Consider the following 23,263-nt stretch of genomic DNA (forward strand, 5'->3'; position numbering starts at 1 on the left):
TGCATAGGAACCAATAGAATAAAACCCCTCATCCATCCATCTGTAACTTTGGTGTCTGGGACCTCCACAGAAGAGATTCTGTGCATGTTAAAATTATGGTATTTCCTAAAAGAAAAATAAAATGTCCTGGCTAATGTATTAGTTCTTTGTTCTGAACTAATGACTAATGTCAGCAGCCAAGATGTAAATACATCTCAGGAAGTGGCTGCTTCCTAATTATCTAGCTTGAAGAGGCAGCCCCCTTCCCTGCAGATCATCTTCCAGTTGTTGAGCAGGCTCTCGGGCCCTGGGAAGCTTGTCATTTCATGTACAAGCGAGTTAAGAAGATGAAAAGTGTATGCAATATTTAGGACTGATCCTGTGTCATCACAAAGTCTGTATGACATCTGCTGTAGCCATAATTCAGCTGCTTCCTCTGATAAGCATGGTTTATGTTGGCAGCTTTCTGTTGTCTTTCCAGGCTCTGCACTCCATTCCCTTGTTAGCTGCCTGATAGCCAGGTCACTTGCTGCCCTCTGTGCTTTTCACGTGTCAAGGCACACTGACACAAACATGACATGAGAAAGAGGACTGCAAGAGGATTGGAAAAAGAAGGAAAACCTCTTCTTGGCCTGTGGGTGTTCCTCAGTGTGGAGCCTGGGGGTGGATTAAATAGTCTGGTGAAGTGAGGTCCAGGGCACATTCACATGCAGCCTGAGCCATACACTCTGGGAATAAAACCAAGCATTGTTGGGAGATGTCTTTAAACCATCCCATTGCACTTTAATGTACATAGGAGCTTAAGAAACAATTTCCTCCCTCTCTAAGCTTCAACATTGTCTGTTCCTTTCTTGGATGCAGCTAAACCTCCCTTTCCTCTCTGGCAGGCACAGAACTACACTTTGCGCAAGATGATTTCTATAGATAACACAGGACAAAAGGAAATTCATAGCTCTCCTGCTCTCCTCAGAACAGAAAACCTCTTAAGGTAAGCTCAGCACCTGCAATAAAACCTGTCACCTCTGGTCCTAGACTCCAGCCTGCACCAGGCATGATCCACAGTACATAAAGCCCATGGTAGCACAACCCTGCAAGAGTGTCTGGCTGCAGCTCTCCCACTATCAATGCTTCTGGTGTGGATCCGTGTGACACTGAATTAGGAAGGGTGAGGAGTATTTTCTCTTTGAGTTTAGGCCTGCAAAAGCAGAACTTCCAACTTAATGCTTTCCAGCTGAATTGCCAAGCAAGCCCTACATCTGCTGTGAAAGGTTTGCAGGGTTAGAGTCTACATTGAGCCATTTTACTCTTTAGAATAATCTGTCTTTTTTTTTCCTGGCCATATTAGTCTCATTTCCTTCAGCTGTTTCCTTCCACGGCAAACATCCTCACAGGCTTGTCTTTTAAGCATATCATCCTTGCTGTCAAAGTTGGGTGAACAGCCATTGCTGTTCCAGCAGATGTTTTCCTTTTCATAAAACTCTATAGAACAAATGTCAATGCACTTAGGAAACTTTTTAGAGCAAGGTTTGTTAAATTCTTATGATTTTCAGCAATTGTTTCGGCTGAGCAATACTGTGTTCCACAATGCTATTTTCTCCTTTTTGTACATGGCTTGAATGATACTTAAAGCTTTGCATTTCATTTCAGGGAAATAAGCAATGATTTAATAATGTAATACCTTTGTTTTAACTAGAGATGATCTGCATCTTACTAAAATATGCTTAATATATTACCAAAAGTAACTGGAATGGTTTTCCTCTCTTTGCTCTCATTTCAGAGATTACCTGTATAAGTGCATAGACAGTTCAGGAGTCATTCACACTTCTGTCTACAGAGAATACCACATTGCAGTACCTCTCCGTGATCTATCGGGACAAGCTCTTGGCCTGTTCGACATCAACATTGGACACAACCAGAAATTACCACCTCATGAACACAAAGACCTGCAGAAAATGCTAAAGATATCCCAAGCTGCCTTTTCTGAGATACTGAAGACGGCTTTGGAGGAAACAGAACCAACCTATGTACTGGGTATTGTGCATACAGAGACAATATGGGGGTTTTAGGGATGAAATTAGGAATCTCAGTAAAGCCACAACTAAAGAATCATTCCTACAAGTTTGGAACAACAAATACAAACCTTTGGTAACTTAACTACTCCTGAGCAATCCTAAGTGCTTAGCAGATACAGTTAAACACAATGTTTAGTTTTGACTCTGGTTCAGAGTGCATTTTGTGCCCAAGTCCCACTGAAATCAAAGGTATGAAGCTTTGTTGCCTTCAGAGATCTAGCATGGGCTCTTCATTAGGGACTGTACTGACAGGACAAGGGGTAACGGGTTAAAACTTAAACAGGGGAAGTTTAGATTGGATATAAGGAGGAAATTCTTTCCTGTTAGGGTGCGGAGGCACTGGAATGGTGTTGCCCAGGGAGGTTGTGAATGCTCCATCCCTGGCAGTGTTCAAGGCCAGGTTGGACGAAGCCTTGAGTGATATGGTTTAGTGTGAGGTGTCCTGCCCATGGTGGGCAGAGTGGAACTTAATGATCTTAAGGTCCTTTCCAACCCTAACTATCCTATGGTTCTACGTCATCCTCAGAACTGCCCCAACTAAGATCAGAAGAATTCGAATGTCACAGAGTTACCTGCATGCCTGAACCCTGCATGGTCTCAGGACCTCTGCTTGCCCCTGAGGCAAGTTTTGTCTCCTTCTCAAGCACACACCCATTTTTAGAAGTTTCATAGGATACTTGGGCTGTGTACAAATCAGTCAAGGAGACAAAGAGTTACTCATAAACAGGGCAGAGCTTTCAATCAGTAATGTAAGTCTTGAGTGGCAGATGTTTCTGAGCAACTTCTTCAAAGGTTTGCTTTTGATTCCAGAGCCAGAACACGAGGCAAATTTGAGGCATGCGGGGATTCTGTTCCACTGGTGCATGCTGCAGGACCTACGTGAGTGTGTCTGGAAACTCAGTGCGGAGAGCTTTGCTGACATAAAGAGCTACGTAGAACCACCAGCTCTGGTCCATAGCATAGTTAAGGCTGTGCTCTTGCTTTTCCATCCAGACTGGAAGGGCTCAGAGGAGACTGAGAACTGGAGCCAATGTAAACTGGTGAGACTTCAAAATGTTGAGTCTTTGATTTCTCTTTTTCCCCCCACCAAGAAGATAGAGTGGAACTACCTACAGATTTCCTATATGTTTGTCTTAGCCACCTTTAGTTCTGCAGCCCTCTCTTAAGTTTTCACTGACATCTGACTCTTTTTGTTCTCTGAATTGCAGAAACTTGATGACAATTTGATTCAGGAGATTTATTGCTTTGATCCAACTGCTGCATCTGTGCAAATTCAAGCAGAGCTGCTGCTGGACTGCATCACTGGTAAATACAATAAACTAATTGTAGATTACCAGACCTGGCTCAGCAATGAAACAGTGTCAGTGGCAACCTTCAGCTGAGTGCTTTTAAGGTCCTTACTTCAGAAATTAACTCTGATTTCACAATAGATGAAGCAACAGATAAAGGGTCCTAAATATCTGCAGACTTTTTCAGTCAATAAAAGTCAACCTGTTAAATTTAGAATCAAAATTCACTGTCTTAAGGAAAGGGGAACAGATCAGTTTTGAAATGTACCAGAACAAGTGATCTCATTGTAAATCTCCAGATAAACATATGAAGAATGATGATGCTTTTGGCAAGTAATATGTAAAGATGTACTAAGAATGATGGCTCTTTTGGCAAGTAAATCTACTTCAGGCCTCCATGTCCTGCCCTAGGGACTGACCCAGCTCCAAACAGCAATGTGAGTGTGGGAGGACACTGTGAGCCCTCCTCTTTGTAAACACCATCTGCCAGGTACTTAAAATACTCACTGGCCATATACAGGAGCTTATTTTCAGCCTGTTTTTCTCTCCTTTAATGAATATGAGCTTTTTTTGGTGCCAAAGTAGTCAAGAGGCTATTATTATTTGCAATATCTCTGCAAGAGAAATGACTCTTGTTCTCATTGAGATCTCTCCCTTGATGATCTAATGCCTGTCTGAGAGGCCTGTTAAAAATCACATGCGGTCAAGATGTGTTAATTTAGCTGAGGATATGTATCAAGAGTACCCTGCCCACTGGTGAGCACAAAAAGCAGTTCTTTTTCATGTGTTCTCCTTATAAATAGTAAACTAATTTACTGGAAAGAACAAAGCAGGCCTAGAACATCCAGTCTTGGTCCAATTAGGGACACAGCTGTAACTAGAAAGACTATAGCTTTGACAGGCCGCTGCTATGCTACAAAGGGTTGGTTTCCTAGGGTGGAATTTACTCAGATCAGTGGTGTGAACACAGCTATAACTCGAAATTATAAGAATTGCTTTAAAATGAACACCAGATAATGCCCATATGTTCTGTATACACGTGCTGTAATAGAGAAGACAGCACATAAGGAGCTACAGTCTATCAACAGAGCAGCCTTTAATGGTATGATTTTGTAGTGACCTTTAATAGCATTTAATAAAAGAGCTTTGAAGTGTGTTACTCTTAAATCAAATCTGAGCTTGGAAAAACCCTCACTTTTCTCATTACATGTTTAATTATCGAATGTTTTGCATTAAAATACAGCAGAGCAGTTTGTGTAAGATGCATTCTAACAAAAAGACAGGGACCACAATAATGCTGTGTGTGCTTTTCAAAGCACCACCATTTTCCAGCCTGGAATTTACTGGGCTTGGCAAGAGCAACACTGATGGGATGATCTCTACTCAGTCGTGTGGTGACAGTGCTCATGGTTTTGACTTTTCCTGTTGGATTTACAGCTCCTCTTTGTTTCAGGTGTATCTCGAGCAGCAGTGTGGGAGCATGGCTCAGCTCCCATAGAGTACCTGTATCACTGGGTACAAACCTGCCTGGCCCTGGCGGGGAGCCCAAGGAGTTTATACAGCAAAAAGAAAACATTTTTAGCCCCTTCTGGCGTCGAGTTCCAGTGCACCACCAAGTAAACCTGTTTAATTCCTCACCTCACCTTAGTAATTCTGGTATTTGACATCCTTTATTAAACGTTAGGGTTCTTACATTGTTTGTTACCATAGCCACCAAGTCTTTGTTGTTAAGATGTTGGGACATCTGTTAGGGATTAGAAAAAGCTATAAACACATTGAAGGAAACAGTTTTGCTGGTATAGCTACTTACTTTAAAACCTAGATTAAAGAGTTTTTATTGAATTTGTGTTTGTTTGTTTGAATTAATCCTGATGGGAAAAGGATGCAATGCTAAGAGATGATACAGCAAAACAAAAGTCAACATTCAGTCTCCTTAAATTGCTTTTTATGAACAATTTTAAGTAGAGGTTGTTAATCAGCATTTTGTGAAGTTACTCTGAACGTGCTACACTTTCAATACAGAAAAAAACCCAACGCTTTCTCACTGGGATAAAGCCGGACATTACACCAACTGCACTGTCAGCAGCAAGATTTCATCTTTCCAATATCGCTTATTTTGGCCGAATCACTTCTTTTTTAATCCAATTTGGGAAATTAAACTGCTCTTTTTTTAATTCACCCGGCAACAAGCGACGTGTCCCGCCAGGTGATGTCTGACAGGGGCACGCTCGCTCCTCTTCCCGCTGGGTTCGGCTAAGCTCGGCTCGGCCGGGTTCGGATCGGTTCCTTTCGTTTCAGTCCGGCTCGGCTCGGCTCGGCTGGGTTCGGCCGACCTCGGCTTGTTTCGGCCCGTCTCGGCTCCCCTCAGGGCGGTGCGAGCCACCCCCACAAGTCCTTCCGCTACCGGCACTTTCGCCACCAGCCAACGAGCCGTTAAAAAACTCGCTCCCCCCCACCAGCCCCCTCTGCCCGTTCTCCGCTCCCCTGCTGGAGCGGAACCGGGACCGGGACCGGGACCGAGACTCGAGACGGAGGGATCCTCCGGGGTGGGATTTTGTCGCGAGGAATCTGCGGCCGCGGAACGACCGGCGGCTTTGCATGGCGACGGCCGGGACAAAATGGCGGCGCTAAGCAAGCAGTGAGTGGCGGTGGCGCCGGGGCTGCGGGGCCCCGCTGGGGCCTTCGGGGCGGATGGACCGTCCGGGCTCTGCTCCGGGGGGGCAGTGGGTGGGAGGGAAGGTCCCCGGGGCCGCCGTGAGAGCGGGCGCAAGCAGGGCCCTGCCTCGGGCCTGGGAGAGCTCTTAACCCCCAGCCCGGGCCGCAGCAGTGGGGCTCGCTGCGTTGGCCTGAGTTTAAACCTGTGTTTATGAAAAACAAACGAACCCCACATCGGGGGGAAGCGGCGGAGGTGCTGCCGTGTTTTCGGGGGGAGTTTTCACTCTTGGGAAGTAAAATCTCCTCAGGATTCCCCCCCCCCCCCGCCAACCCGCTGTGTGGCTGCCGCCGCCAGCCCCCCAGTACTGGCGGTTGAGGGGCAGCGGCCCCGGTTGCTCCTCGGCTCCCCGCAGCCGGTCAGAGGGAGCTGCTGGGGCCGGGAGCACACGGAAGTAAACAGTTTGTCACGGTGATGATGTGATACCTGCGGCATCGTGCAGTTCCCCAGCTCCATGCTACGCATTGTGACAAACAAGTTACCCAGTGATGGACTGGGGGAAGGCAGATGAAAGGAAATCCCTCCCTTAGAGATTGCTTATTGCCAAAAACACAGTGTCTCTGACAGAACGTCTCACAGAGGTTGGCTCTATCAGCAGAAGAGTTCTGTGTGTCGTTAAGCTCTGCATGACCTCATCTGGCAGTAAAGCGTGGCTTTTCCCATAGTGGTATATGTGGGTTGGTGCTTTACATCCTCATGCAAAATAGGTGAGCTTACTGTGCACAGAATGGTGTCTAATGTAGACTAAGACTGAACCTCTGCAGGTTAAACAGTTATTTCTTAATTCCAAAATCACTTGGAAGACTCTGGACATGAGAGATTTCTGGCCTCATTTAGGGAGTTCCATCGCATCCCGTAATCTTTGCATGGAAAAAGTCAGCAATACCTATGGGAGAAGCTGCAGGGACATGGCAAGGCCGAGCACGCTGCTGCTGGTGCTGCTGCTCCATACCTCATACATTAAACTGATGCTGATCTTTTGTTTCTAAAGTTGGAAATGGTGGATTTTTGGTTTGGAATGTGCTGTATTTTCTTACCAGTAATGTGAAAGGGTGACTTTTATTATTTTTCTCTAGATATGGGCTCATTATGCCCAAAAAAACGGCACAGAAAAATCTCGTTTCAAAGAAACTCTCAGTGTTTGCAGATGACTCTGATGATGAGGTGAGTTCAACAGTTTTATGATGAATTTTTTCCCATATTGTTCACTTAATTACAACCATTAATGACTGCATCAGCTTGTCCTGGTGTCACTGGGATCTGTGTCGTCGTTTGTGTGTGAAATAGGATCTGTGTGTTCTTTAGTGTGAGTTACATGAAGCCATGACTTGGTGGTTGGTTACTTTCTGTCAGCTCTTCCAAAAGCTCATCCCGTGTAGCATCCTGTTTATAAGAGTTAACAGTAGCTTGTAAAGAAACTTGTTGGCCATCACTTGTAGACCTGCTTGCAAATAAAGACCAGTAGCAATCAACATCCCTCTCTTGGGTATTAAATTTAAACTGCAGTAAAGCATATCTGCTCATTCCACGCAGATTTCATATAAGTGATTTATGATGTTCAGACTCATGGTGTCTGTGAGTATATCACATGAAGTTGATAGTGTTCTTTGCTATAGTCTCCTTCAATGGTTTTGTATTTTTTAAGTATCACCGTCAAAATCTTAGCTTTCAACCTGCCCCGGTAGCAGTTGCTGTACACTATAAAAGTTACACCCCTGGATATACTGCTATGAATATGGGGAGCATCAAGAACTGGCATGGTAGATAGGCTGCTTGGTATACCTTACAGAAACCCAGCTCCTAAACCAGACTTTCCTAAGGAGTTAGAGCCAGTAGCTTCATAGTTTACAAGTAAAGAACAGCAACTCAAAATCATGGAGATAGACACGGATGGAGCTTTCTGGACATAATGTTGCAATATACTGGGTTTTATTGACCTGGAATTACTTGTGATAATTTAGTCAGAATGTCATTGTGTGTATATTTAGCTTTTTTCTTACAAAACCCAGAGAATAAACTTCACCTGCACCCATAGTCTAGAATGTTAACGTTTAAGAAGTTGAAATTTAGAATCAGTGGAAGTTTGGAAATGGAATCTGTGTTACAGAAATACTCTTGCTGCTGTAGAGCTTCACTCAATGCTCTTTAGTGTGGTTGAAAACCGAGTGCTAATAGAGCATCAAATAATCCTGGTCAGTTTCTTATTCATTATCAAAACTTTTTTTTTTAATAAGTTTGGGATTTTTTGTTTTATTTTTTCTTATGAACTCTCAGTTGTTCTTCATGTGTCACAGAAAGCCTGAATCTTTCACTTCCCAGCCTCTGTGTACCTGGTTCACTTACAGAAATGAGAATGCTGCTGTTGAAGGTGTCTGAGCTCCCTTTGGACAGGCATGAAAGGGTTGAGGGCCTTCCTAGTGGTACCTGCTCAACATGGAACTGACTCAGTGCAGCTTGTAGGACCTACAGGAGGCAGAGAGGACAGGAACATGTCTTAATCCCATCTCATGCTGCTGCTGTCCTTTGCACTCTGTGAAGGTGTGTCCCTCCCTTGATCTCCTAGCTGGCTCCATGGTGCTGAAGAGAGGCTTTCCTTTCAGATGGAGATGGCAGTGGATTCACTGTCCCCATGGCAGAAGCACTTTCGTGGTCAGTTTAGTCCCTGTCAGTTTGGGAGTTGGTGTCTTTCTCTACATTAACTGACCCCACATTTCCCATATCCCAAGAATGAGCTTCAGTTAATCTGCTGTCAGCATTACACAGTAGGACTTGGAACCTTCTTGAGTATGGAGCATTTTTTTAACTTCTCCATTTCCTCTTAATATCTAAACATTAAAGCAAACTAATGCATAGATTTCTAATAATAATAGTGCATGATGCTGTCTACTTTTAGCTTAACAGATCAAGTATCCTCTCAGCAAGGCTGACAGATTCACTAAGAGTCTGTTACAAAGACTCTTAAAAGTTGCCATGCTCATCACTATGGTACATACCCAGCAAAAAGTAATAATCTCATAACTGCCTTTATCACATAAGATCATTTATATTTTTTTTTTAAAGCTAAATTACTTTATTAGTTCAGTAATCATTTCAGAGCTTTCCAAGATAAGGAGCAGCATTTGGGAGGGGTTTCATTTCCTGTCTGCTGCCTTATCAGCCAGAACTACATCTCAAACGTCTGGAGATTATGTATTTTTAACTGAACTCTAATAAAGTTTGTGCTGGGAAATCTGCACACCTCACTTGGTCTGTGATCATACAGGAGATACCAAACTTTTGCTCTCTGTTTTTAAATGTTACTATGCATATTTCAGTGAGATTTTGCCTGTGCTCTTGCTGAAGGAATTTGAAAGGTGGGTTTTTTTCTGTGGCTAAGTACATTAATGGATGTTAGTTGCTGATGAAGATGATCTTTGGGTTAGTTCATAAGGAGCAGAGCAGCTGGGGTGGAAGTTTTCTCCGGGTACAGTGTTGACTGGGAAAAAGCAACCCAGGAGATTACAGGTGCTTTTAGTCATTGGAGTTGTGAATTATTTGCCTTCATAATGAGGAGTTTGCTATCTTTAAAACCTGGGGGGAAGTTTTTTACCCCTGGGAAAGCCTCTTGTAGAGAGCAGGTATTACAGCAGCAGTCTAGGATGCATTAGAAATAGGTTTCCTTTCTGGCTTAGTATTATTTGTGATACATCTGTTTGCTCCAAAGATGCTATTCCCTTGTTCATGCATTGTGTTTTCAGAGATGGCTTGTGAGTATTCCCAGTGCGCTGTTCCATGTTCTGGTTTATCCTTGGAATTCAGCTGAAAATATCTCCGTGGTACAGTGGATAAAGGTTCTGTTTCTTGGTTGTACCAGAATCACCCAACATACATCCCTGCACCTCACCAGCCTTACAGAACTGGTGTGTTGCTCAGGATGTAGAGTGTAGCTGTAAAAATAACTGTATTTAGACCACAGTAGGTGGTATGTTCAAGAGAGAGATAGTGGAGTCAGTATGGATAGTTCTTATTCAGACATAAAAGGACTCTTTAAAAGCAGGCACCAAGGAAGAAACTGAGGACAAGCAGAAGACTATATTCTGTTGTAGACTCAGGTTTTCAGTTTTGCTTAGAGACTCTTCCATTCACTTTGCAAAAGATACAGAATGACTAAAAGTAAAATTGGCAAAGTGATGAGTGCTGATGGTGATCAGAGTTTATGCAACAGTTTTCATGCTAAGTAAGTAGACTAAAGGGGCTCTTAGGTTACTGAGAGGAAGTGAAGAGAAGGAACTGAAGAGGATGTAGGTAAAATCAAGAAAGTTCAGAGAAAGTAACGTAGTATTTCTCATAATACGAGCAATACAGTGTATTATGGAATCACCAAGTAACTGGTTTGATCTACACAAAAGGAAGTTGGGGATTTCTCCACACAATGTATAATTAAGTTGTAGAACTCACTGCCACAGGATATTGCGGCATGGCCAAAAAGATAAATGGATTCAGGTATGGATTAGCTGAAGTAAGGGATGCTCTTGGTGGCAAACAATGGTCCAGGTGCATCCTTCAGTGCAGGAAGTCCCTCACCTCCTGGTTTCTGGAAGCTAGGAGGGAACGTCGAGGAAAGCTAATTCTGTATGTGAGTTGTTTATGTTCTTTCTCTTAATCTTCTGCTGGTAGCCATGACTCATATGGTGTCTGAATTGAGAGGGATCTGTTGCCTGACTTGATAGTATTTTTTCCTCAGTGAAGCTCTGAGTCTTGTGTATGTTCAGGGATCATCAGTGCGGTCTGTAGTTGGGTAATCCAGCTTTCTCTGAGGGCAACCTTGATGATTCAATGCTAAATACATAGACATGGGAGTGTAAGTGGCTCATTTTGAAATGTTTGGATACCAAAGAGTCATGAATCCAAAGATCATAGCCTGAGATTTCTTATCTGATTTGAGAAGCATGAATTGAGCAGAGTCAGATCTCAGCCTTTCCAATATACAGCCACGCAGGGCCCCAGACTTGGGGCGAGATCCATAGAAATCTGTGCTTGAGCTCCTGAGTGCTCTGTATAGTCATGAGAGATGCCGGTACTGCTGAGGCACAACTCACTTCATGCTGAAGTGGACACCTAAAATTAGGGAGATGAATTTTGCTCTGAAAGTGCTTTGCTGTTAGTGACCTGGTTGACTGTCCCTTCACTTGGTGTTCAAGCAGAGCTCCAAATTATCCTGCTGCTGCTCTTTGGTCAAGTATTTTTCTGTCCAGCTTAAACTAGATGGTTGTAGTGAGAGATTAAAATCAAACTACATCTAATCTGCCTGACGTCACTGAAGCATGTAATTTCCCTTTCAAATGTATTTCAGTTTAAACAATGGTAATTTATTTTGTGTGTCTACTGCAAAGCAGCATGTAGAGAGTTCTAAAGGGCAAAACCCCCTCATGGGTCTTTCATAACAGGTTATATTAGAGCAGAATTGTCTTCTGGTTTTAGAAAAGGATTTGAATGATGTCCTGTATTGTCTATCAGTAAGTAACATGCCTGGAGTTTTGGTAACAGCCGCAAATGCTTTTCCCTTGGAGGCAGGATATGCAGCTAATACAGGATGCTCTATTATTAATAGCTACCGTGTCACAGTTTGTTGGTCTTGTACTTCTTGTGACAGTGTGGAAGAAGAAGTTGGGCATCTCACATGTACTTTGAGAGCATCTATTAAAATAGAGAAATGGGAGCAAACAATGAGCTATTTAGTAGATAGGGGTAATTTCTTATTTCTTCTATTAATTCTTTTTAACCTTTTCAGTTGTGCACAAGCTCAGCTCCATGGTCTCATAGGAGGGGTAGACCAGAGAATCTCATACCTAAGAGTTTCTTGATTTGCATGGATTCTGTGTCATTTCACAGGATGGGGTTAAAACATTTTCTCCTTCCAGAAAATATTAAACTCTAAGCTTTGTGCTTCAGAAGAATAGCTTGACTGCAGGGAAAGGGTATGAGACAGATTGCTGAGCTTATAGGGCCTTTAATAAATGGGCAGTTGATAAGTAAAAACAATACAAAAGAACGGGAAGTTCTCATCTGTCAGAGCTTGTGGCACAGCAGGAAATTGTTCACCATAAACCATGAGGGAAGGTGTTTGTTTTCTGTAAGCTTACTGCCACTCTAGACAAACAAATGGCAGGTGGAGTTCTTTACAATGATGTGTACTATCAAGAGGATTATGTATTACTTTTGTGGTCATGTAATCTTTGGAGATCAACAAGTTCATTTCATGTAGGCTGAGGAGGAAAACATTCTAAGCGGCATTTCAAACATTTTGGTGGGATAAAGCTGATTCTGTATATACAGCTCCTGAATCTGTTCCATCTTCTACCGAGTCACTGCTTTCTGGGCTAATGCAGGGAAGATTCCTTAATGTTCAGGCACCTTTCTGTAAAACCAGCCTAAGAGTCTGATAAAGGAAATCTTCAGTGCTGACCCTTAATATGTCAAGTAGAGGATCAGTGCCTTTCCCAAGGGCCAGGAGGAAGTTTAAGTCTTCTCTGTGGTGCTGGTATATGTTCCACTGCCAGTTTAAAGCAGCTGTTTATATTAAGAAGTTCATATAGACTCATTTATAGCATTTTGAAAAGAAAGCAGATGACCTAAAAATTAAGTACAGTATTTTCAATGTTCTACAACATCAGCTTTTCAGTCTTGAAAGCCAGAGGTGAACAGATGAATGAAGCCAAGATCCTTTTACGTTGTTTTAAACTAAATAATCTGCTATCTACTTCCCCCAGTCAACCAACCAATCAGCTACATAAATAAATAAGAGACTATATCCAAATCTAATCCAAATAAGCAGCAAGCTGCAGTGTGCAGGGTGTAGCCTCTGATCCCACAGCAGACTCTTGAGGGTGTTGCTAATGTCTTACAAGCTCAGGTTCCAAAAGCCTGGAGCCTTTCTGCTCCCTTAACCTGGTTACCTGCAGGTGGGTGAGAGAGGGAGGCCGCTTTTGGTGGGAGCGTAACTGAACCACGGAGGGCTTTTCTTCCATGAAAGTGCACATCACTCTTTCCCTTTATTACTGTAGTTTAAGCACAAGGTTTAACATTTGGAAAGAGGAGATGGAGTTTATCCAAGTCTGCATGTAGCAGCTTTGTAAGTTTGAGATACTTAATTACATAAACAAGGTTACAGGTCCTGTCAGTTGTAGCGAATCTGTTAAATAAACAGTAGCATCTATTGGTCGAGGAAAGATAAATACACAGCTTAGTTCAACACTAAAAGACAAAACCAAATAAAATGCAGAGCTGCCTTTAAGCAACGGTATGGTTAGAAAACATGTTTTCAGTAGTGGACATGGTTTTTCTTAGGGAAGATCGGTACTGCTGTTTGCTAGCATATTCATCTTGAAAAATGAAACATGAACATTTGAAGTACACGCTGTTCATAGCAGCAGCATTCTTATTGCTAAAAATACAGAACTAATGATACAGATCAAACCTGTAGTAAGTGCCAAATCTTTCAGTTGTTTTTTACTATGAGCACAGCTTTTTCATGTGATTGTATGAATGTCTGCTCTTCACTGCTACGTCTCTGAGCACATGCACACACTGGAAGAAAAGTATGTATATTCTGAGCAGCACCTATGTATTTCACAGGCTATTGGAAAGATAATGACAAAAATCATTGAGAACATCTCTTGTTTGTTCAAAACCATGTAATCCCCAAGAACATCAAAATTTCTGATACATAAATTGATAGGAGGGTGAAAGTCCAATTCTTATTGACTTGGGGGGGGGGGGCTGTTTTCTGTGTTTTCCTCTCATTTTCTTTTTTTAATGGCAAAACCTGAAATAATTGTTGTGTTTGGGCATGAGTAGGTGTATTATAAGCATCCTTCTCTTAGGAATATGTTTCAGTACTGGCTTTAGCTGTCCTTTGCCACATGTTTTACCTGCTGATGTGCCAGCTTCTTGCCCCATCAGGCTGACCCTTACTGTAGTGGAGGGGCATATCTTCTCCGCTGTTCTTTTGGCAATGGTTGGAGGAGGGCATTGCAGCTGAAGAGTTTTCACAGGCCTATGTCTCGGAGCAGTTCTTGGGTGATCAGCTGCTTTGTGAAATGACATGCCTTTTTATGCAGCTTTTGAGGTACATTGAAATAGTGTTCTTAAAGTCATCATCATTTTCATATATATGCTGAGGTACTGCGATTCTTTGCTCGTGGAAAAAGCTGATTCATTGTATACTTGGGAACAAACTTTTAGCTTTTCTTCTAACAGAAAAATTCCACTGAAATGAGAGACTGACTTATGGAATGGGATTGTTATACAGTTGTTTGTTAGGAGCTGTGTCAGTGTAATTGATTTCATTTTTGCAATGTTTCCTTATAGCCATCTGTGGGTGAAAGCCTTCAGAAAGAAGCACTGAAAAAACAAGCAATGAAACAGGTAAGATGTGGTGGCAGATTAAGAAATTACAGCATCTATTTCCTTTAATTAAACGGTTGCAGAAACAGATTTGTGTCATTGCAGTGTTATAGTTACCCTTTAAAACAATTCCATATACATTTATGATTTTGTGCATTGCTCTTTGCAGCACAAGTCTTGATCTGAAATTCTCAGGGCCTTTCCTCTGGCATGGAAGTCTATCAGGTTTCTGGGCAAGGTTGTTCATTTTGAAACTCTTCTGGCTGTGATGAGAGCAGCTGAAGAAGAGCCCAATGAAAGCTGCGTGAGTGAGGCTTACAGAGCTGGCCATAATGTAAAACACAATGAAATTTCTGTTTCCTCAGTGCAAGCAGTTAAATACACAAGGTGTTGAAGTTTGTTTTATGGTATAGAGTGCATTGGTTATTTTAGAATTTCTCAAAACCTTTGAAAACAGTAGAAATGTCATGCTTAATTTTGGGGTATTTTTTCGTCCTCCTTCCTTTCTTTTAGACTAAATTGGAGATTCAGAAGGCTTTGGAGGAAGATGCTACAGTGTACGAATATGACAGTATTTATGATGAAATGCAGCAGCAGAAGAAAGAAAGTAATGCCAGAATATTATCTGGAAGAGATGACAAAAAGGTTGATACCTGAAAGTGTGTGATGTCTGTCTGAGCCCTGTGTGCTTGAAGTGGCTAAAATTGATTAACTTCTAAGCTTTGCCAGATGCATTTTCCCATGGGGCATAAAAGTTTTGTGCTCAAATCCCATTAAATAAGGTAGTAATTTGCAAGAATTTTGGTGACACTGTTAGTTCATTGAGTACTTTGGAGTCCTCATTCAGTGGTATTCCAGAGGGTGGCTCACTGCAAGTTTCCCATGCAGTTTATGATGTACATACAGTGTATTTCTGAAGAGAATGTTACAGTGGGATAATGGGATTAGAGGCAGTGGGCCCTGTAACAATACTGCTTATGATAATAGAGACTCTTGTTATGAAGCCAATGAACATAAAGTGTCCTTCCTCACACAGTGCTGGGCTTCCCGGAGAACTATCAGGAGACAAAAGTAATTAACTTCCATTGGTGAGATGTGAGCCAGTTTCCACAGCCCCATGGCTTGTTTGAAAGCATTGTTGAATTACCCTGACAAGTGATACTTTCATTGTTACTTACTCTGTTTAATTTGAAAGCTCTTGTCAGGTTTTGTGGGTAGAAAAGGAAGCTTCACTCCTTTACAGCAATAGAAAGGCAAAACTATTACAAGACAGAAGACAGGGGTGAGAAATCAAAAACCACTCATAGTCAAGAGCAAAAATGATCTTAGTCAAAGATGGGCTGAATGTTTTGATTGAATACAGCATGGAAGCATGGGTATTAGTGATCTGAAAGAGAATGACAGTTTTATTTCAGATAGCTGTCAAACAGTGGAGAATATGTTAGTTTTTATTCTCTTACCACCTTTCAGCTTCTCTCCATCAATCCCAATGTGTATCTTCTCAGCCACCTTAATTACCTCTCAGCATGATCCCTTTTTTCTCTTCTATTTTAGCCCAGATACATCCAAAATATCCTCAAAGCAGCTGAGATTAGAAAGAAGGAGCAAGAAAAAAGAATGGAAAGAAAAATACAGAAAGAGCGTGAAATGGAAGGGGGAGAGTTTGATCACAAAGAGGCTTTCGTGACCTCAGCCTATAAGAAGAAGCTGCAAGAAAGGGCTGAAGAGGAGGAAAGAGAAAGAAGAGAAGCAGCTCTCGAGGGTGAGATTCACACTGAAATAATTCCCCTTTAAGATAAGTGTGGAAGTACGGCCTTGTACATGATTTACAACATTGTCATCCGGGCTCTCTGTGAGGCTTGAGATAATCAAAATCAAAAAGGTCGAGGTGGCAGGCACTAAATCAGATCCTTCTTTGTTATTTTTCTTTATATGTTACTAAAGGAACAGAGGAAACTCCTCTCTGTGTCAGTGTTATTTGTGCTGCTGCTTTTTATTTTTGAGGTAGAGTCACTTGTTGAAGGGAGTCTCTAAGCCTGGGGTACAGTGAGGCTTACACTCCTTACTTCAGACATTTTATAGTGTCCCATGAATAGGTGTAAAGAATAGGATATAGGGTCATGAGATAAATCAGGCTGGAGTGCCTCTCAGAAGTTCATCTGTTACAGCCTCTTGCTCAAAGCTTGGTCTGCTGTAAGGTTACTCTGAGCTTTTTCCGCTCTGGACTTGAAAGCCTCCAGGCTGGAGACTGCAGACTTGGTGGTATCTACCAACTGTGAGTTGTGTCTGATAAGTATTTGTGGCATGGTAAATCCAACCTCACTTTCTTTCTCACAGCGTACCTGGATGTGACCAAACAGAAGGATCTCAGTGGATTTTACAGACATCTTTTAAACCAGAGAGTGGGGGAAGAAGAGATGCCTAAATGCAGCTTCCGTGAAGCCAGGTAGGATGCCATTCTGGAAGGCTTTCCAATATAGACCAGCTTCTGGCTGTTTGTGATTCCAGACTCACTGGACCACTGTAAGAATTAGAGAGTACTAAACATTGTAGGGTGAAGTGATTCCTTTACACAGCTGATTAATTGTGTGGAAAATGTCTAATAATCATAAGTGTAATAGACTGTAAGACAAAACCAGGCAGGACAGGAATGCCATTTAAAAAGTATCAAGAGGACAGTCATACATGCAATACCACTTGGTATTATTCCAGCCTATATATTCCGACCTTTATTTACTTTGGTTTACATAATATTTAGCAATATGCAGTAGGTTCCATATTTTGAATTACGAGGGAGACAAAAGATAAAACAACAAGCACAAGAGGTAAATCACAGGAAATGATGTTGTGGTATAAATTGCCTGAAAAGAATGTGAGTCTCTGACTTCATATTTACTCCACATTTATGGGCTCATAAAGACATGCTGTGGTAAAAGAAAATTAACCAAATGTGTAGGAAATCCAGTGGGAGTGCTTTAAGATCTTAATATATGTACATTCCAAAACAAAAGTAATGAGATGAGGCTGAATTACTTACATAGCTGAGATGGTGAAATTCTTCCCTGTGGAATGGTGAAGGGGATATGTTTCTTATGTGCAACAACTGATCATTTGAAACAGTTCAGGTTAAACCTCTCTTAAGATAGGCCTTAAACCTGGATATCACAAGCTAAATGCTTGCCATCTCAAAGAAAATGCAGCACACATCAGATACTCAAACTAGATGGTGTGCTGATTCACAAGAATTTACCATGGACTGTAACTGGAGCTGTATGATTAAAGAGAAGAGACTCATGGCTCGTGTGAGTGAGCATGTATTTCCTTATCAGTCAGCAAAGAATGACAAAGCACAACCTTTCTGCCTACTGCCCAGACTGGTCCTTCATGGATGGGCTTTTTGTGCTCAAGAATCTATGAGCTCTGAAAAGGTAGTCATTTCCATCTAGCCTCAAGGGCAAGATCTTCAGAAATACTGGATTATAAAAGATCTACTACTAATGGAAGCTGCTTCTCACCTCTGTCAACAGAACATGCAACAACAAAACATGCAACACAACATAACAGCCTGCTGCTTCTCTGCATAATTATTTGAAGTGAAAAGGAATAAGCACATAGGAAAAAGTGTGTAGCTTGCCACACAACTCACGTATGAATACAAATCTGTCTTTTTGCTTAGATGGAGGCTACAGATACTTAACCATAGTCATTCTTGTAGATAAATTAATCAGCTCACATTCACCAGTGAACCAGATACAGATGTGTAGCAGAAATCCTTTGTGCTGGATTCCTGGAACCTGAGCCACAGATAGGTTTGCTTTCCTAGACTTCAGCAGCATCTTTTGCTTAAGCCCTGGCCAGAAGTCAGCTTGTGGAAGAGGCTGAGATTTCAGGCTGTGTAATGTTGTGTTTTTTTTTCTTTTTTAACATAAAAAATGTAGGATAAAGGAAGAAAAACCTGACAGTTATGATGAATCCAACCAAAGGAACAAAGGCTCATATGAAAAACAAAGACCAAAGCTCTCTGTTAAGAGAGAGAATAATCCAGATGCTGATACTGACTTAGAAACTGATAGTAGTGATGATGATAAGAGACATAAAAATAGTAAAGTGAATTTGAAAAAGAAGAAAAAGAGGGAGAGTTCTGTGAGCAGTGAAGAGGAGGTTAAACATCACAAGAGCCAGAGACATTCCAGGTCACGGAGTGCATCCAGTGTGGAGGAAGAGCCACCCTCAAAAGCCCAAAGAAATCATCTTACAAGGAGGGGAGAGAGCAGACCAAGTAGAAGGGGAAGTGATGAACAATACAGGGAAAAAGATCATGAGAGAAGTAGGACCTATGAAAAGGATCACCAAAGGGATAAGGAAGAGCGACATAGATACGGGGATCATACTAATAAAGATAACTACAGGAGGAGGGAAGAGCAGGACGATAAACAAAGAGGGAAGGAAAGAAGAGAGAGGGAGGGACACAGCAGAGAATGGAGGAAAGGAAAGGAGAGAGATGAGAAGGGCTCAGAAAAGGAACGAGAGAAAGAAAGAATAACAAAGGAGAGAGATGAGAAGGGCTCAGAAAAGGAACGAGAAAAAGAAAGAATAAGAAATGGTAAAGATAGATATAATGACAGAGAGAAGGAGAGAGGAGAGAAACATAGAGAAAAGGAAGATCATGTGAAGGACAGGAGAGAGAAATATGGTAACGATGAAAAGAAATACAGAGAGAGGAGGGGAAGGAGTTCTACACCTTTAGAAAAAGATGGAGAGACTGATCAGGAAAAAGAGAGAAAGGGAAGAGAGAGGGAGGTAGATGAGAAGGGAAGATCCGGCTCTGAAATGTCATCTGGGCAGAAACGTAAATCTGGAGAAGGGGATAAAGAGGAGAAAGAACAAGCACAGAAACCAGCTGAGAGCATGAGCAAATTTGCCAAACGGAGCAATGAGGAGACAGTCATGTCAGCAAGGGACCGGTACTTGGCAAGGCAGATGGCACGTGTCGGTGCCAAATCTTACATCGAGAAGGAAGAAGATTAACAACCCTGTGGTGGACAAAAACACCCGGTCTGTCAACCAGAAGGAAAAGTCACTGCTGCATGGACTCCTGTACAGAGGTAAAAGTGTGTCCTAGTTATTTATTCCTGGCTTTCATCTAAGAAACTGTGTGCTGTAGTAGAGGAGCAACTTGAAATGGGTTCATGGATCACTTGAAAAACAGCCTTAGTGTCTTTATACAGTTGAAATATTAAATTGGGCTGATTCCATCCATCCTGGCTTTCAGCACCCAACCCATAAGATTCTGGGCATTTGAAGATTCTGGAACAGACCTAGGAGTGTTAAAAAACACGGCAGCTCCGAGCTGAAGCAGTGAGCTCTGCTGAGAGAAAGGGGTTCTCAGCCCTTGGCAGGAGGCATTGTTGCCAACTGATGCTTTCAAAAGTGAGCAACAGACCTGTAAAAGTGAAGAAAAAGGCAAGAAAACCAGCCTGAATAATAATCTAGGAAATTTCTGTATGTACTATGGTGTTTTGTAAGCCAGAGGCATATTGATATATGAATTTTGTATTTATGTTTGGGCTTTGGTCTTGGGGACCTAATGTACAGAAACAAATAAAGTGTAAGATACATACTGGATCTAATGTGTGGGTCTTCTTAATGCTTGTGTTATTTTACTGCATCTGTGTGTGAAATAAGGTCTATGAGCCTTGTGCTTGTATATGAGTTTATGTATTACAGTTGTATCTGCTTGTTTCTACTGGAAGTAATGTTTTACATTTGTCAACCTGTTCAAAGGTTCATAATGAAGAGTAAAGTTATCTCTAATCTCTAGCTTGGTAAGTGGGATATCTGACAGTGGCTGTAGGTTTTAGAATGCATTTTTAACACTTTTGACAGTAGTTTCTTTTACTTTATTGCTTTTATGCTACAGTAAAGTGAACTAACATTAAAAAAGGTTTTAAGATTGGTGTTTCTGTGAAGTCTTGGTTCAGCCTTAGTAATGAGACAAAATGTGAGTGAAGTTAAATGCCAAGCCTGCCAGTTTACTTACAAAGCCTTGAAATGAGTTTTACATATAAGCTCATCAAGTAGCTAAGCACTTACTCCAAGTGTGGATCAGTTCGGTTTTGCTGTTCTGTCTAAACAAATGTAATTTGCTTTTGTTTCTTCTGTTGGAATAGAGTGAAAGAACTGAAGGAAATCCTCTGCTGTTTGGCAAAGAGTTCTTGTTGGGGTAGTAAACTGGGCTGGATGTTCTGCTGCTGTTTGGAATTGAGTTGTATCTTTGTTCTTTTTTCCCATAAGAGAGGCACAAGAGAAGACTACAGATGGATTATGAATATTAAATTTATTACAATAACAGTTTACAGTACAAGGCACATACTGATGACTTAACAATCAGCTTGCAACACTTGTAACTAAACAGCCGCATAAATTAATACAGGTGCATCATGTACAAGTTGGAGGGAATACTTAGTTCTGTACAACTAAAACTCCAGTTTAATACTCTTTGCTTAAAAGGCAAATATGGTCCTAATTTAATGGTTTCATATCTTCCTTCTCACTTCTCAGAATAAGGGGTAGGATGTTCTCTTGTGATAGGTAAGTGAAGGGGAACTGAAGAGAAGGAATTGGGTGGTTTGCCTCAAAAGACTTCTAAGTGCAGCCCACTTGGTATCAACCTGCCCACTAGTTTTTGTACAAAACCAATGTTTAACATATGGCTACCTGTTGAGCTACCTGATAAATACTGGTTCCTCTAAATGTGTTCAGCTGGATATGTAAAAAGGAAGGTAAAATCAATTGTAAAAATAAATGAAATCTATTTCTCAATATATCAGCCACTGAGCTAAACAGATACTGACAAATGAACTTGTCAGCAGAAGATACAGAAAACTTCACACCAGTGTGCCATGTAACAAAAAATAAAGGGGGCTAACCTGCTTTCCAAGTTCAGCTTTTATAGAATGAAAACATGCATGCATTTAATCTTTGTGTTATTCAGGAACGTGGAGGGCTTCCTTTCTCCATTCCCATAAACACCTCAGACTGGACTGTTCTAGTGAAAAGAGAGCAAAGATCTAACATCACCAGTGATCTTCTGGACTGTCTTTTCCTAAAGATATTTCTCCTGTGTCTTTACATGTCTATATTGCTCTTTTTATCTCCAAATGATTAAAACTCTTTCACCCTCTCTCAGTACACCTGTACTCAGAGTGCTTTAGTCTAATTTGTCAACTGAGAGACCGTGCCCTGTTTTGCACTGACTGTTCCGGGACTGTATTAACATCAGGGCTTCTTGGCTGACTTCTAGGCCACTAGAAAACAGTGGTATTTCTTAGGAGGTGCTAAAACCACCCAGAGAGTCAATGTCTGTTGTGTATTAGTGTCTTAGAGTACAAATTAAAGATGCATCTTTTGCCCTGTCAAATGCTGCTATAAAGGAATAACATCAATAGTGTTGCCCATGAAATAGGGATTTCTGCAATTGTTACTTTGCAAATTATTCCACTAGAAATAATGTTCCCAGTTTCAGTTTGTTTGCAAGGGTTGAAAGAGAGACTTTGGCTTCAAAACAGATAATGCTCCTATTTAACTCAACCATTTCTGACCCAACCTTCACCCTTGCTAATAGAAGGCTGCAAAATGCCTGTCTGAAGAGACATTTGCACATGGGTATACGAAAATGACCAAACATTGGAAGTTGAAAGTTTGGAGCTGGTTTGAGAAAGTGTGTGTGTGGGGGGGTGTTAAAGGAGCCTAGCATGAAACAGCATCAAATCTGACAAAACATATTCCATCTGTAAGATTTACCTATTTAAATACTTACCTATTTAGGAGAAAACTCACTTATCAGTAGCTCACCACCAGTCTGAAGAGTGAAGGAGCTGGGTAGGGTTTTCTCCTTCCCACACTTGGATGCTGGATACATACCTCAGCATGTACCTCAGACATCTTACATTTACATTTGTTACTTTTTTTTTTTTTAATCATAATGGAAAAATAATTTAGAAACAAGCAAAAAAAAAAAAAAAAAAGAGTAATTTTCCTGATTGGTAACTTAATAACTAAATGGCATTCTAATATTAAAATAATTCCCAAATTGTTCCTGTTGTCCTTAAAATGGAGTCAGATTTGGAAATGGCTTTCAAATACATTTGAGGGATAAGCTACAAAACTATTTCCTGTGACTGTACAGTAAGACCCATCTATTGTTTTTCTGTTGGCAGTAAAAGAACATGCTCCCTTAAAAACAGTTCAGGTGCCTTTTGTTTATAGCTCCAAAAGAACAATCCTTGTCCCCTGAAGTTAGTTATTCCCTCATTAAGCCCTCATTGGAAGTTGGGCTTGAGACCTAAAGTTAAGTGAGCTCAAGTCAGCAGCTGAAGTGTAAGAGCTTCCTCCAGGAGGTGTCTGCACACCTGAGGAGACAAACCTTGGTGGAAGAGATGAAAATGTTTCAGAAGACAAAGACTCCATCACTGCTTTCTTCTAACGTGGTGGGTTCTTCGTACTGGTGTAACTCTTCAACAAGTTCATCTGTGGCTATGAATGTATATATAACCTTAGTTCTTACCTAAGTAGGCCATGAGATACAAAAGAGACTTTTATCCTCTATTTTACTTTACTTGTTACATCTCAGTGGTAGAGTGAAAATAGAATGCAAGTTTTTAGATAAATGATGCTTACTTGGGTTTACCTAAACTCTCATGTACCTGCAGCAGAAGTATTGTCCTCCAGCTGACTTGGCAGCTGCAGTCAGCCTGAAGAACAGTTACATCTCGAGTGTGTGCATCTGATATAGAGAGGTTTGTATGTGCATGGAAGTTAATTTG

General features: G+C 41.4%; 2 protein-coding genes across 2 annotated transcripts in view; both read left to right on the forward strand.

The window, feature by feature from the left end:
• Positions 1-5,037, forward strand: part of EFCAB5 (EF-hand calcium binding domain 5) — a 31,770-nt gene extending 26,733 nt beyond the window's left edge. The window contains 5 exon segments of the mRNA XM_061363525.1: positions 867-967; positions 1,757-2,010; positions 2,862-3,091; positions 3,260-3,356; positions 4,794-5,037. Of these exon segments, the coding sequence (XP_061219509.1) occupies positions 867-967; positions 1,757-2,010; positions 2,862-3,091; positions 3,260-3,356; positions 4,794-4,960 (849 nt within the window). The 3' untranslated portion in view covers positions 4,961-5,037.
• A 652-nt stretch (positions 5,038-5,689) lies between these two features.
• NSRP1 (nuclear speckle splicing regulatory protein 1) lies at positions 5,690-20,063 on the forward strand. The gene is made up of 7 exons (XM_061363526.1): positions 5,690-5,978; positions 7,130-7,217; positions 14,403-14,459; positions 14,952-15,083; positions 15,993-16,200; positions 16,776-16,884; positions 18,377-20,063. The coding sequence occupies exons 1-7, from the start codon at positions 5,959-5,961 to the stop codon at positions 19,464-19,466; spliced, it is 1,704 nt and encodes a 567-aa protein (XP_061219510.1). The 5' UTR covers positions 5,690-5,958; the 3' UTR covers positions 19,467-20,063.
• The last annotated feature ends 3,200 nt before the right edge of the window (positions 20,064-23,263 follow it).

Source organism: Neopsephotus bourkii, unplaced genomic scaffold (genome assembly GCF_033783945.1).
Source record: "Neopsephotus bourkii isolate Nb327-2 ecotype Australia unplaced genomic scaffold, CSIRO-AGI_Nbou_v1 NB_1154, whole genome shotgun sequence".
Classification (NCBI taxonomy): Eukaryota; Metazoa; Chordata; class Aves; order Psittaciformes; family Psittacidae; genus Neopsephotus; species Neopsephotus bourkii.